Genomic DNA, 16,628 nt, shown 5'->3' with positions numbered 1-16,628 from the left:
AATCTTTTGATATCATTATGAACACAGTTATGGATAGACATCTGAAATCTTGAAAAGTCCTGGCAGACATTATTTTATCTGATACTAAACGTTCATTCAATTCACACCTTTTCTTCCAGTAGAGCGAGACGCAGACACATTGAAATTCATTGAAAAAAAAGAATGCTATAATATTTGATAACCATAGTTAGTTGTAAAGTTCATGGGGCAAGATAGCAAAGTAAATCTTTTATGCATTTGAAATACGATTTTTAAAAATGAAGCTCACTACATTTGGTACGAATCTATCAACCTAGTAGGTGACTAAATATAATGAATCTGTTTCGATCGAGGAGTCTGCATTTTACTAACCCATTATGGATCTAACTCTCCGTTATCTGAAAAATCAAAGATGTTGCTTTTGGGACCCCTATGATGATGCTTGTATCAAACGATCCATATATTAAGTTATTATGTATCCTTGAAGATGGATTGTCTGATAAGAGAATAATGGAAACCCGTTAAATCCTTTGAATGAATGAATTTTCCAACTCTTCAACCCTCATGAATAAGACACGGCTGATACTCAATAATAAACGTTATATTCATGTGAGAAAACATAAATTGCCTTTCTTATTGTGAGTTTGTTTCGGCGCAATCCATTTAATACAGGATGTCACTAGATAGTAGTCTGTTTTTCTATCGAAAATTAATGGAATAATTAGAAAGTTTTATACTGACATACCACCTCATATTACGTTCTGTATCTTATACGTTGATGAATGAAACTTATAGAGTGGTAGGTAAACTGGGATATTAGCTATCTACAAAATAAAACTAGCTTAGATCGACTATTAAACTGAACTGTTAAGAATTATTTCAGTTTCTACAAACCCCTTACTGAGAATAAAACTAGTTCCATTTAGTAAAAAAAAACTTTTAGACACTTTTGAGTTTACTTACTACTTTTAAGTAGTGTAAAGAAAGTTTGTAAAAGTCACTTACCTGCGATAGTCACTCTCCAAGTTGTGTTCAATTCACAGTTTGTATCCAATCTTTGAGTAGATACTTGTATTTCTGGATACAGTCGACCGACCTGTTCAGTGAAATATTTTTCATCACTGGGTGTATTGATTTTATCACTAAATCCATTGGGTTTTGATTGCGTAAAAGTTAGTCCGTTCAAACAAGCAGCAGTGTATAATAAGGAATGATTGATATCTATATTTAAGTTGAATGAAAAAGAATACTTATATTAATAAGTTTGAAGAATGTAACTTACGGCTGAATTACACCTTGAAATTTCTGAATGCCGTGCTAAATCCCACATCTTGAAGTTTCAGGAGTGATAAAATCTACTGAATGTACCCTAATCACAGGTAGAGTGAAACTTGATTCAAAAATTATCGAGCCAGAAACAAATAATTGTATTATAACTTGAATCGGCCACGTATATGCAGTCGTTCTACAACATACAATTAATGTATAATGTTTCCGCTTGGAGACGGCTAATTGTTTTTATTTGTCGTATTGGCTTCAGACTTATTTTCTCAGCAACAGTAGCTGCTTATTTCGTAAGAGGCGTGGAAGAATATATAAGATGGATGGGATCAGGAAGTTATTATTTAGACTTATCAGACTAATCTTAGTCCCAATTCGTATATCGCTGTTGATTGTTGTCAACTATGTTTCCTGTAAATGAGAATACATTCGATCTGCTCACCGATTTGCCCGTTCACCCTTTTCTGGCTATTCTTACAGGCTTCTCTCATGCATGTTGCTCTTCAGGTACCCCAATCAACAAAACCACCTTCAGGATAGATGCTAACGTTCTGATACGCAACAATGGAATCTATAATTATATTATGATGATCATCATAATGACAGCTAAATAAGCTGAACATATTGATTTAATAAATTTGATTAGCCACCATCATACGGATGAACGTAAACCGTAGGAAGCCTTAAACCTAGATTTTTTTCAAAAACTGATTGATATTTGTCATCAAGGTATATTTGGCTCCCTGGTGGAATTGATGATTACCATGTGTCTAGAAGCCATATCACCCAATATCAAAATGAGGGATCATCAAACTAGTGGAGTTACTGGAGAACTAAGATAAATTCACACTAATTATTTAATCCTCAGCATGAATGAAAATTCATCATTCAGAGGCTAAGATGTTTTTATAAAGTTAAATATTATTTCAACCGTATAGCGCCTAAATATGGGTACAGTATCTTTACTCACATTTCAAAAGAATCACATTACATTGAAAACACATTAACTTACGTGATTTGATTTCAATGGTTGATCTTTTTTGTGAATTTTTCAATGTGTACAGGAATGCATTTGATGTAGTTCTCTGTGGAATGGATGTAGTTTCTACTGAAACTTTAGTGTTTTCTGCATAGATTGGTTGTGCACGATGAATATGGCTTATATTGATTTGACATGTTTGATTGCCCCAATTAGAAGTACTGTACTGAAATGGTCTAGAGAACTGAAGAAAAATGAGTTATTTAGTGATGGATTTCACCAATCAAGGAGTGGTTAAATTTATTTCATTTTCCAGAAAAAGCTATTCGTTGGCAGATTTACACATATCCTAGAATATCTTGTGAGACAATGTTGGAAGATAAAGGGTAAACATGTGTTCTGATGATTTACATCAGGTTGAGAAGCTTATAACATATATGTTTATTGAATTTTATAGTATAAATAACTGTCAGTTGCCAATCTTATTATTTCGACGTTATTATCTCAAACACATTGCTTTAAGCTTCACAACCAAAAACGTCCAATGCAATACAAGAGAGCGATATGAAAAGACCTTAATTGATTATAACTACGTATTTCATTCTTTTGTCACAAGAATGACTTAGTTATATCATATTATATTTCCGATGAAATCCATGGGAGTTTACCACGTTCTCATCCTACTATAGTATTTATGTGTTAGGAAAGGAACGTATCAGTATCTAACTAGGTCGACGTTTTTAGCATGATGTAAATAACCTTTGATTTGGAATGAAAGATCGGTGATAGTCAATTTTTCACCACAATGTTTCCTTTTTTTTGTACATGAAATCTTACTACTTATTCATAGTAAGTAGTCAAACATATTTACTGATTTCTGGATTTGTTCATTGTAAGGATTGAAATTCCTTTTATGAAAAAAATCCATAAAATATTTAATGGGGTTTGATGTATATATGATTGGTTCATATTTTGATATCTACTATCACCTACAGAAATATTAATTCTATAAAAGCCTTTTGGTGTCTAAACTTAGAGGTCGACATAACAAATACGGTAATATGATTACCATACAGGGATGATAGTTTCCATGAATTGGTTTACATTATGTTTAAACTCATCAAAGACAAAATGTTTAAAATAATTTGAACATTTGTTGCAGTTTGCTTCGAATCACTTAGTCTTCATCACTTTTTTAAGTCGTTACCGACTATTTCATGTGCGGCTGTTCCTAAGTTATTCAGTGTTCGCTGCAACAGCCATGGAAATTGTAGTAATTTATCTCTGATTCTGAGAAGCGCCTCAATCTGCAGTTATGCACTACCACCCAATATTTTACATTATTTGACTGGCTTCTATATTCATTTAAAAGAAATATAAAATAGTTGCTTACCTGCACAACTATGTATTTCTCCTCCTTGTGTCTTTGAAGTGGCGGAGGTTCAGTTCCAAAATCTTTCAAAAACTTCAGTTGAAACAGTGATATTTCTTTGTCAACAGACCTATGAACAATTGCATCATCCCATATAGGTAAACCTGTCTTATGCTCTAAATAAATATTCTCATTCCATAACAACAAAATACCATGTTTTAGAAATTGTTGCTCCAGAGTTTGAATATCATAATCCACTTTGTTTGATTTACGTCTTGGAGGTCTTCCGTTACTCATTAATTGAATGTTATATTTTAAACGAGGACTGCTCCATACTAACTTTGGTAAACCTTGAATTTCAAGAGTTAACCAAGTTTCAATAGTGTATATGATTTTCGGAGGACGATGTTGAACGTGACATGTATAAGTCCCATTAGTAAAGTCGAATTCAGGATTTAAAGTAAATTTTAATGTTTTACCTATAATAGAACAAACAATAAGTTTTCAGAAGGGGGGTTTTGTGAAGATTTTAGTAATTTTGTAGTTGAAATCATTAATCATATGAAGGTGGAAACTATGGAAAACCTGTAAGCACTGGACGATCGTTTCATCCTATTGTAGAACTCCTCAGCAGTGCGCATCCACGATCCCTCCTCGCGAGATTCGAGCCCAGGACCTACCAGTCTTGCGCACAAACGCCTAACATCTAGACCACTGAGCCGGGATCCAACGATGTTAATGTCTAACTTCAACCGATCTACGAAATAATGTCACCGTTCACCATTGTCTTAAGTGAGTTACTATCTCACAACAGACTCGGTTGAACTCCACTGGTCACTGCTTCTCACTAGTTTATCAATTTCTAAATCTATAATAGACAGTTTATCATGGTCATGCGGTATTAAACTATGAATTTCGGATAATTTATAAGATCACGTCAAATCCTACGACAGGCATTTATACATCTTTTCATTCTGGAAAGGCATATTGTTATTACAGTACACAGCTGGATTTCTGTACACAAAATGGTTGGTAAGGTCAATTTATTCACCACTATATAGTTCACTCTGTATTTAGTTTCCGTTTACTATTTATCACCCGTTTTAACTCTAAGTAATGTTGCATAATACTTAGTAATTTTATATGTCCAAATATATCCAACTAAAAATTCACTGATGTCATTGGTCCTATTTTTGTTGTTTCTAGTAGTTGATCACATTTAATTAATTTCTATTCGCATTGCCCCTACATGGAAAATTTATAACAAAATCTATCATCTTATAGTTATCTCTTTGACCTTTACCTTAGCATAGGTCGTATTATTAATAATAACCATCCATTTATTTACTAAAACAAGGATTATTCTTTCACGTAAGCATGATCGTATTTTTGAAAAGGAAATCACCGAAGATGGATTATTTGCTTTAATTTAATTTAGCTACTTATTAAAAGTGATTAGAATGTATATTTTTCGTAAAAATATATTTAGAATTTCACCTTGTAAGCATATCTCAGTTGCATTCGAATGTCTACTTGTATATGTCTCACAACGAGAACCAAAGTAATCAAGGCAACTTGGATTGGATAACATTTTATACACAGCAGTCAGGATCTGTATAAAAAAAATAAAAAATAGGATAACTAACTGAACCAAATAAAATGAACGAAAGAATAGAAATCAAGGATTTATTTAGTAATGAAGGAAATCGTCTTCGGTATGTTTTAGTATAAAGCTCAAAAAGGTTGATTTCCTCTCCATTACTAAGCTAAATCACTTTAAAGCTGATTTGTTATTTCGTATACAATTTCCACAATTGTTCTAGAAACTTTGGCAATTATCTCATGAGATTTGTCTAAACTGCCATTGACATGAAGGTTGGATAACTGTAAATTGCACCACTTATACTTGACCAATACTGATTAAACTGTTTCTCAGTCAGTAGGCTTTTATCATATAACAATTGGGGCTACAAACCTATCAATAATGTAACAATTTTGATCATATGTACCGCTTACAATTCTCTTATGTCACTTATATTGATGGCTGTATTGAGAAATGATGTACATTTTCTACGAGAAAAATATCGAAATAGATTTTTCCATGCCCACATTCTCCTTTACTACAAATCTGATTTCTACAAACTCTACTCTATCGATATGCGTCTATTAACTCGCCTACAGTTTTTGGTTTAAGGCAGATAACAAGTAATCAGAGTTTGCTTTCCGAATGCGTCTTATAAAGCAATTGTATCTGCTTTTTCGCAGATAAATAGTGTTTTAATGGCCAGGTATATCTGACTCCAGTTAGATTGGATGAATGATTGTTATTGTAATACATATGTCATCTTTCTTCGTATATAATTATTAACTTAGCTCGCTTTAGTGAATAATGCAAGTAAATAAACCAATACGAAAATAGATTTTGAATGTGCATATTTCATCCACTCAGTGATTTGAATAGGCAGTTAAAGAGAGAAAACGAAAAGGAAAGGGTGAAGCAGATTGGAGAAGGCATGTGAGCCAACTCGATTTAATCAAGCGTTAGTCAATATTTAGAGCAGGATAGAAATAGGTTACAGACATATTATGAGTAGGATAAGAAGTGTACACATATGCACTCGTATAAAAACAAACAAGGTTGATAAGCGAATAAATAAAAAGTTCAAAGTGTAGCTTGAGAAGAATGGATAAGTTTGTTTGTTCAGAAGCTAAAATAAGCTATGTGAGCTCGACATAGAACCGACCACTAGAATCTAAATATATATTCCAAGAAAACTGGTTGGTTTTTAATGTGTATATTATTTAAATAAGTTTGTATAATTTGCGAGTAATATCTCTGTAAGTGAAATGGTAATTTAGTGAACTATTATGTTTTGTGAAACGACACAGTAGGGAAATCTAAGCACATATAGGATATTATATATCAGGATTCCAAATAAAAAAAACATGTTAACAGATACATGTTTCACTACAAAAGTGTGTTTCTAATCATTGAATCTTCACAGAATTACAATCAAGTCGCTTAAGTGAGTATAAATTATTTCTCTATACCGTATAAATCAGTTTAAAAATTAAAGGAGACAGTGAACCTACTTCAACAACTAACCAATTAAACAAAATAGCATTCTGTTTAACGAATTTCGGTAACTCTTGGTTGATGAAGTTGGAGTATGTCGAGATTTAAAAAAGAACTTCTAATCATACGGGATGATTGTCCTACTGCACAATATGCTGGTCGAGGTTGGAATTATGAACCACTAGATACTGACTAATAAGTCTTAGGTTATATATCTTATGAAGTCCTCTGAGTGCGCATTACTGAATCGAGTTAGATGTCCGCGTGTCCCAAGTATTGAGTACATCGTTACCTTTAGTCATGTTGTGAAGAAAATCTATCTACATTTACGGAAACATAATAATGTAGAAATAAAAACATACCATTAGCTTGCCATATATTTTGTTCAATAGTATTAACACGCAATAAATTTCCATAGAATATTTCTTCATTAAAATCATGATTATTTTCAATTTCACCATGGTTACTAAGTAAATTGTGTTGAGCCTTCTTCAAATTCATCTCTGAAAATAACTCAGTTTTACTTTTTAAACATGATTGTTTTAAACATGTTTGACAGATACGTCGTTGTGTATCACAATGCATATCTTTTAAATAAGATTGACTTTCTATAATGTTCTCTTGAAATAATTTATTGACCAATGGTGAATTGATTGTACAATAGAAACTATTTAATTGAGGAGGTAGATATGAAGCTTTCTATAATATGAATCAATGAAAAGTCATAGTGTAAAGAAGAAATGAATTACTGACAATGGGTTTATAATGAACAAAATAAAACATGAATGCAATTATATTCAAGCATCAAAAAATAAAATATCTAGGAAATCATGCAAAATGTTACATTCTAGATTAAAAGATATGCAAATATTTCCATAGTATTATAGTAGTGTGATCTACTTATATCCATATAAGTAGTATATGGTGATGGTTAAACATAAAATGTTTTCTGGCGGAAGACCGATAAGAAAAGAACTGAAATGAAACGCAGTTGCTAGGATAATGCACAAACAATGAAATTAGAAAAGATGGATTGATATTTACAGAAGGAACAGTGAAGATTGAGATAATTGGTTGTTATTTTGCAAATTAACTGTTTGCTGTATAGTTATCAGAATTTAGTGCATTCGAGTGTCCCCAACTAGTGTTTTTGTTCACTACGTTATGATACAATAATAACTAGTGACAATTATGAAGTTTCAAATGATTATCTCTTATTACACAATAATCAGTTATGAGGAAAGATTAGATAGGTCAATAGATTGTAAAACTTCTAACATGTTGCTCATTAGGTGTTGTATATGAATATGACGTTACTTGATTGTTGTTGTTGGAATCTTTGAATGAATATGATTTCTTTTATTGAGGATGTAAACATTTTGTTAACGGTGTAGATAGTGAATGAAAGTCTATGATTTGAAAAATTGACATTACTTAACTTCAAATGAAAAAAACTGAAATGACGAGACTATAATTTATGGGTGAGCCAATCAGAAGAGTCTGAGGGATTTCAAGGTCAAGGCGCAAATTTCAGTACCCAGTGCTCATGTACGATCGGTTCACGGAGGATTTTAGAGAAGACTTGACAATTAGGTGGCTACAATAAGTGAGATTACTAAGAAGTTTATTTATTTGAAATTTCAGTGATCAAATGACTTGTATACCTTGTGCAGACTACCGTAATGTTCTTCGATGTAACATATTTTGAAGGAAGACATTTGCTAGAATAGTAACCTTTTTCACTCGATCCAGATTGAAACTAAGGCATATTATCATCATTGCTGCTAGCTGTATGATAAAAGCACCAGTAAAATTGGCTGCATTAACCGCAGATGTCACTGAAATTTCGGTTGTTCAGTGGTATGAGTATTGTAGGGACATATCCATAATAAAAATGCTAAACAACCGGAGTACACACAAACAATATTAATGCTATGTGGTCGAAGTTGAGAGGTTTTTTGTGATCTTATCATGGTTCCAGAGACTAAATATTATGGAGCCATATAGATGAGTTCCTCTATCTTTTGCATTACGATTATGGAACCTTTGAACCTCTTTCTAACTTTGACAAGTTTTTGGATCATATAAAAGAAGTGTATCCACCTTAATTCTTTGTTTTTGTATGATATATTTTTACTCTATGCTGACTGTTTACTGATTAGCTAATATTTCTCAAGGTCAGTCGAGGTTCATTCAAAGGTCGTCCATAAATTATAGTCTCGCCGTTGAAATCAACTTATTACTAATGAAAAAAATTTCTTATCAGTGTAATTCAATTGTAATTACATAATAAACTAATTAAAACTAGGATTTATTACAACTTTTTTACCTACTATTCTTTAAGTATTTATTATAAATATTGGCCCATTTAGTGTAAACTGTTTATACTGCCAGTATAAGCCAATTGTTTATTGAGTCAGTAATTTTTTTGCCAAAGTCTGTTACACTCAAATTCTTTCAAATAGCAGGGACAGTAATCATTCGGATTAAAAAACAGGAGCCATGTGTACTAAGCAAAAATTTTCAACGATTTCTTTTACTTTGGACAAACTTAGGACCAATTAATCAATGGTAATTCTAACTATTGAATGACCTGATTTGACTGATGTATTTAAAAGCTTTCTTAGTTAAACATGATTGTTTCCGCTATTTCTATTCATAAATATCTGTGCTATTACTATTAATTTAACGTCACCATTAGTCTCCTGAATACATGATTAATATATTCTGCATCATTATTTCTTACTAAGTTCATTTTAATGTTTATACAATATAGTCTTTCAGTTAACACTGAATCAAATTTGTAACTGCACTATTATTTCTTTCACTCTATCTGACCTATACTTATTCTGATCATCAATTTCAATCTCACTGCAGACGGTGGCTCAATTTCGTGGATTGGTTGAAATTAGACATTAACAATGTTGGATGCCGGCTCAGTGGTCTAGAGGTCAACCGCTCGCGCGCAGGGCCAATGGGTCCTGGATTCGAACCCTGCGGGCGGAATCGTGGATGCGCACCACTGTGGAGTCTCGCACTATGACAAAACGGCTATCCAGTGCTTCCAGGCTTTCCATAGTAGTCTAACTTCAACTGACTCATGAACTCAACTATTAAATTACTATAAAATCCAAAAAAACCTTTCTGATAACAATTTAATTTTAGTTAACAGTCCCATATTCACGTGATATAACTTTAAGCTATGTAGTTTGCCTTAAACTTGGCCACATTTAGGATTATTAGTTTGAACAAATTATTGTAGAATCTGAAAAGAATTTACCGAAAAGAACATTCTTCGTTCATTTCTTAGTGTTATGAACATTTTCTTAGTTATTCTAATGATTTTTGATAAATCGGTAGTGGACCATGTACACTGATAAAAATAGTCAAATCTACAATCTGATGTTGAATTAAAATAATAGACTGATAAAAACCTCTGTCTAACTTCCTTTTTGTCCATAATATGTTTGATTGTAACGTTGCTGATTAGATTGTAGGTATGAGCTTATCTCTCCATTTGTCGCCATTACTCTTTGCTTATTTCCGTAATTATGGTCTTGCTAGTTATTTAGTGTGAACTAGGAGCATTTTTTAGTTGTATACATCTTATGAGTATCTATCATTTGTGCTAAAATTTATTATTTGAAATTCAGATATTATTCACCTTACTATAAAGACTAAATCATCCAATATTCACCACTTTCACAGATAATCCTGTCTATATCTTACCAATTATCATATTCATTCGCTCGGTTTGCCTGTTCATAGGAATATCTAAATTATGTATGTCTTAAATAAAGTCATATTTAACTTTATCTTTCTACGTTGTTTTAAAGTGACTAATCGACAGTAAATTTATGAAGTGAAGTAGGATACCTACTTTGTTATTATCATTATTGTTCAATCATAATGGAGTAAACAACGGACAATAAGCATCAGAAAAATAATCAATAATATCAGTTGTTGATTAATAGATTTTTATGGCTTAACTGTACATGATAAAAAAATCAGTGTTATATAACATAGGAAATGGTTTTGTAGTATGTTTGCAATCAGTTATTATGAATCCAAGTTAGTTAACTGGATATCAATAAATAGTGGAGAAATATCTGGGCTACCTATTCCTACCATTTAGATATTTCAACGATTAATCTGTTTCCTTGTTTGTTTTGACAGATCATTATATCAATTAATTACGTAAGCTATTCAGGTGCGTTTATGAAAGGTTTACGACCTTTAGCTGTACAAGTTACGAAAATGTACAATCGGAGACAACGTCATGGCTGGCAATATGTATTGAAAAGAATAAATAACATTCACATGTCAACTTCTGAAATACTAATATTCAAATAGCGATCACTCAATTTTTATCGTCACGATCGATGAAGAAATTAGAAACGGAAACGTGGTGAAATATTTTGTGCTGAGAATTCTATATTGTACCAAAAATATAATATTGAATAAAGCTAATAACAATAATAAAAATAATAATATACGTAGTACTTTTTATTATCTTACAGATAGCAGGATGCAAGATTTGAGCAGAATAGAACGAATTCATTTTAATTCATTTGATTCTCGAGAACTATTTTTATTAATAAAGAATACTGAAAAAACCCCCCTTTCTTAAAGGAAACTAATGAACATTTAAAGAGTTACTACCTGATGACTTGATAATTGAAAAATGAAAATTTTTAAATGTGCGAACGTTTTTTTTTGTGGCTGAATATCGACTTTTAAAACTAATGGAATCGAAAATTGTAATTGAAAGTTAAATTTTAACGAGTATTATAAATCATTCTATTCATTAAGTGGTTAATGTTCCCTTGATTTGAAAATTCGGTTTTGATCGAATATTGTTTGAAATGGATCCAAGGATTACCCTGTATAATTTCAACCATACAGAAAAGGTTCTCCAATTTTAAATGCTTATTCATTTATTTCATTAATTCTTTTAAACTACTTACAATATAGAAATAGTAGTATTTATAAATATGAAAACAAAACGGTGTACACTCTTCATATTAGAAGAATCTTAATTCGGTTTTATAAGTATATGTAGACTAATAAAATACAATATTTTTTGAGGAATTGTTTAAAAGGTTGTTTATTTGTAGGTTAAATATACGAATATTGTGCAGCAGAGAAATGAAAAGAAAATGTTATAGTTTATGTAAAATATAAAATACTTAAAAAGAATCAGTGGAATGCCCTAAAATATGTAGTCACTAAGCCTACACCCTAATCTTTCAGTTTATTTGCTTTAGGAGATACATATAAACTGGTTGATACAGCTGGAGGTGAAAAAATTTGAATATTCATTTACATTTGACTGTAGCAATGAGTTATTCTCATGTTACAGGGAGACTATCTTGGCCCCTATGTATGTCCTTCTTGATAAATTCTTTAGTCTGAAATCGAGTATTCTGGCGATCTCATTAGTTTAGAAGCTAATTACAAGGATAACAAAACCTTTCCTAACTTGAGCATTTTCCATTGCCTCTATTTTAGTTATCCAGTTTTCTGAATTTACTTTATGTAAGTTATTGAAAACCATTTGATCAGATGTCTTCTATAGCTCACTCTGTAGAAGCTAATATTGTTCAAGAATAAACCACTCTATATATCCTTTTGATAAAATTTGAACGTTTAATCTCTGTATCATTATTTCGTATTTTAGTCAAATTTCAGTGAGCGAGAACATAAGTGAGGACAATCGAAAGTATTTGAACACAAAATTACAGAATATCTAGGCAAAATCTGAGAACCATAAAGTAAATTTTTCATTTGGAAAATATCAGCCAATCGTCTCACACTGCATTGTACCTTCGTTTTCACACCAATCACTCTCTGTTCTCGTTCTCTTCTCTTCGATCTTCTTCTGCCTTCATGTATTTCACTCTCAACTTGTGATAAATACTACTTATATCTGTAGACATCAGTAGCACACACTACAAAATCATCTGTAAAAACGTTATCCAACCTTTAAATTATGTGTGCTTATTGTGAAATGTATATTTAAAGAAAAAAAGATTTAGCAAACTTTTTAACATACCATCCTATTGAATATGATCGAGATCTAAGAAGGTTTTGGATGTACCATTAGGTGGGTGTAGAAATATTTTTAATTTTAATGATATATTTAACAAAAAATAAACAATTTCAATGACTGAAATACTTTATCCTTTATTTAAATAGGATTCCTTTGATTTAAACATAGATTTAGTTTGATTTAATAAATGGTATTCAGACAAAACATATTTTGTAAAATGGATACAATAGATCATTGTATCCATGTTAATGTCAAATTAAAAACATTTAAACACAAATGTTCTTTAGTTAAATTCCCTAATATTTGCCTGATCTCGCAACAAGAAAAAAGAAAGCCAATCGTTTAAAGTCGAACCGCCAAAATTAAAAGAATTCAACATTTGATTAAATATCTGGTTGATTGATTGATTATTTGGTATGTACATTTACATTCTTTAAGACAATCTATTTCATCAGATATCTTAAATTTCCAACTGTGTAAATGTATTCAAGGGAAATAGTTTTGTGACGGTCTTTATAAAAATGATACCAGAAAGTCTAAATATCATTTTTTTTTCGGAGAAAAAAGATTTAAAAAGAACGAAAACTAAACCCAACTAATTTTAAATTAATGTAACTGAAAGAAACATGAATGTTTTTTTTTTGTGTTTTTTGTTTTACGATATAAGTCAGGTAACATGCATTCCATTTGTAAACCGCATTCATGCAAACTATTCAAATTTACGCCATCCTAATGAACTATTTTTAATTGAACATTGACAAACTATTTTAATTAGATGATAAATGAATCGTATAAAAAAAAGAAGTAAATTTTCAAAAAAAAATAATCATTCTTTTTAATTAAAAGAAAAAGGCGGGCAAAATGTTTTTCAAGCATCATACACAGAATTATTCAATATATTCAAGATTAACTTACATCTGAAATCAATATGGCATTGTGAAGCTAAAGTAATGAAAATGTATTTTTTTTTTTGGTATTAAACTCTGATTTTCAATATTAGTTATTATCAGTTATGTTCAACGGTTTATAGTGGGTTGCAGTTAGTTGATTGAAATAAGTTACATTTGTAACTTATAAATGGAATGTAACAGATTCATATTTTCAATTAAATAAATGGAATCCAGTTGTAGGTATCCATATCAAAGTTAGATTTTGATGGTTTCAAATAAATCGTACTATTTAAACTTGCGTTAATTTGATGTCGGTTATTTATTTACTCTGAAGAAGTGGCTTACATTAAGTCACAAAACGTCAAAAGTACATTTTTTCTACTCATTAGGATATAACAAAAATATATTTATAACATATTTAATGGTATTCAAATTAACCTAATATATATGGTTTGAATAATTTTTCTGGTCAGCATTTTTTTAGCGAGTTAGTTTTTCTACGGGATGGGGTCGCTAACACCATGCCCAACCCTCCTCTTTTACTCGAGCTTAGGACCGGCAGTAATTCTAGAAGAGCTACAGGCGGAGAAGCAGACATGAAAAGGATGAATAACAACTGCAAAGAACGGGAAAGGATTGCTAAGGACAGAGTTGGATGGAAAATTCTGGTGGGCGACCTGTGCTCCTCCACGAGGGGTAACAGGTGTAAGTAAGTAAGTAATATATGTTCGGAAACTTAGCTACATTACTTCATTTTTATTTTGAAAACATTTTAAATGAAAATGCGATAAATATTCAAATGATTAGATTTCTGTGTGTAGAAATTGAATTGACTAAAAGTACTTATAATGTGGAATATACATAATATTGCTATAACTTAAGGAGATTTTGTTTTTGAATTTGAGTTCATCAGTGTTACCATTCTAATATGTATGAACAGTAAGAAAAGTTTCATTACGTAGTCAACAAAATTCAACTCTTAGGTAGTTTATTTGATATGAAGTCAAATCATACCGAAAAAATGAAGGTTACAGAATTTATGAACCCATATATAGTCAGCTATGTATTGGAGAAACATTTTTCCTTAGATAGTAGTTGGTGACTGGGAAAGTAAATGTTATGTGCCTATTGTTAAATGAATTTAAATTAAAATGAAATGGACAACTGTTTTTCTATTGATTTTTCAGCTGATGTTAGTCCTTAATAAATCGATTTTTACAACCTAATACGCTGAGAAAAGCTTTTCATTTCAATTTGCTTCACAGAAGTTCCCTATGAGGATGATTAAGAAACGCACTGTTCTAGTGCGTGCTGAAGGATTTGATTCATTTTATATTTGGTAAGTCGTAAATTTTATAGTTTCGCAATCCAAAGTTTACTGTTCAATGTCTCAGGATGCTTTCATCAATAGAATACTTACTTACTTACACCCGTTACCATTAGTGTAGCATAATCCGCCAACCAGGATATAATAGAATAACATGATATAAAGTGATCCAATTACAGATAAGAAAATTCAAGTGATGCTTTAAAAGTTAACAATAAGTGAATATGGTGGGATCCTATAGAAGATCAGTTGGAATAGAATGATCTTCAGAATTGTAGAAATAGTGACAAGATTTAAATTTAGACACATTTCCTGAGTCTTGTTAATTTTGTCATGCATCTTCAGTGGACAAGAACCCATGAACGGAGATTTCTTTATTTTGATAATTATATATGATACATATCTACAGTCTTCTGATTATTCTCATAATTTATAAGGTGAATCTTTCTGTGATTTAAATCAGTTGTTCATGTTGTGACTTACTCTCTTTAGTAATATTACCAACTTAAATGGTTGACTTTTGCGAAGTAATCATTATCACTTCGTATAGAAAATCTGTGTATAGCTAGTAGGAATCACAATACAAGAAGCCTAATTAAGACAGGAGTGTAATACTTTATTATCTTTCGTTAAAAGTCAGGTTTTAGGCGTCCTGTTTGAATATCTGGGATACCTGTTACTACCATCCAATTGTTTCAACAAGCTCTCTGTTTTTTGTTTGTTCTGGACTGCTAACATCTAACTAGCAATCACTCAATATTTATCGTCAAGACCGATCAAGAAATAAGAAAAGAAAACCTGTTGAAAAACTTTGTACTGAGAATTCTATGTTATACCAAAAATATAATATCGAATAAAGCAATTAATTATACAGTGTTGGAAGTAAATAGCATCCAGAGTAGACAAGGCCATATATATATACGTAATTCACTCATGTCAAAGATGTCACTGGTTGTTCACTGGTCTTTACTTAATGTCGGAAATAGTGGAATCGACAGTTCGTAGCTTGGAAAAAGTATTGAAAACTGTAGACAACATCATTTTAAACTTCGACTGTAACAATAAAAATAATAAACTCTACCTGTAAGACAATTCAGATAGTTGACAACTTTATTCATATATGCGTAAATTAAATACTTACACTTTATGAGTAGTTAAAATAAACGTGTCATATATCTATGCACAAAATAATGTTGACATTTATACGTGAGTATCATAAGACTAAAAAAAACAAAAAGGAAGGTAAGAATTGATAAGACAAAAGTTCTTCCTTCTCCCTTTTTTTTCTTTGATTTCTTATCTCAACTTTCTTTTTTTTCTCATTCAAATCAAAATGAACAAAAAAAAGAAGTGAAGACTTTGAAGTGGAAAATGATAACTAACTACTCACAGGTGAATTAGTAGTAGTAGTAGCAAGGAAGCTGAATTGGAAAAGAAAAAAAATATAGAAAATTAACTATCGACATGCTTCTTTTTCAGTTTCCCTTCATTTATTTTTTATTGTCTATTCCAAAGTGAGAAATGGAAAAGGAATAAAGATCCATCTTTTTTTTCATGATCTTTTCCAGGGTAACGTTTGTCAAATTAAATTTTTTTAAAAAAAAAAAGAAAAAGAAATTGGAATAGACAAAGTATTGATGATTATTAATCTTCTATTGACATGTCTAGTGGA

General features: G+C 31.1%; 1 protein-coding gene across 1 annotated transcript in view; it reads right to left on the bottom strand.

The window, feature by feature from the left end:
- The window catches only part of Smp_128250 (hypothetical protein), a gene marked incomplete at both ends in the record, with an annotated part of 116,177 nt that overhangs the window by 86,291 nt on the left and 13,258 nt on the right, over positions 1-16,628 (bottom strand). The window contains 4 exons of the mRNA XM_018796237.1: positions 985-1,200; positions 2,273-2,483; positions 3,633-4,090; positions 7,050-7,386. Coding sequence (XP_018650470.1) covers positions 985-1,200; positions 2,273-2,483; positions 3,633-4,090; positions 7,050-7,386 — 1,222 coding nt within the window. The remainder of the gene's footprint in view (positions 1-984; positions 1,201-2,272; positions 2,484-3,632; positions 4,091-7,049; positions 7,387-16,628) is intronic.

This window comes from Schistosoma mansoni, chromosome 2 (genome assembly GCF_000237925.1).
Source record: "Schistosoma mansoni strain Puerto Rico chromosome 2, complete genome".
NCBI classification, from domain to species: domain Eukaryota; kingdom Metazoa; phylum Platyhelminthes; class Trematoda; order Strigeidida; family Schistosomatidae; genus Schistosoma; species Schistosoma mansoni.
Note: the sequence above shows the minus strand (reverse complement) of the source record. Positions and strands in the feature narration are given on the sequence as shown.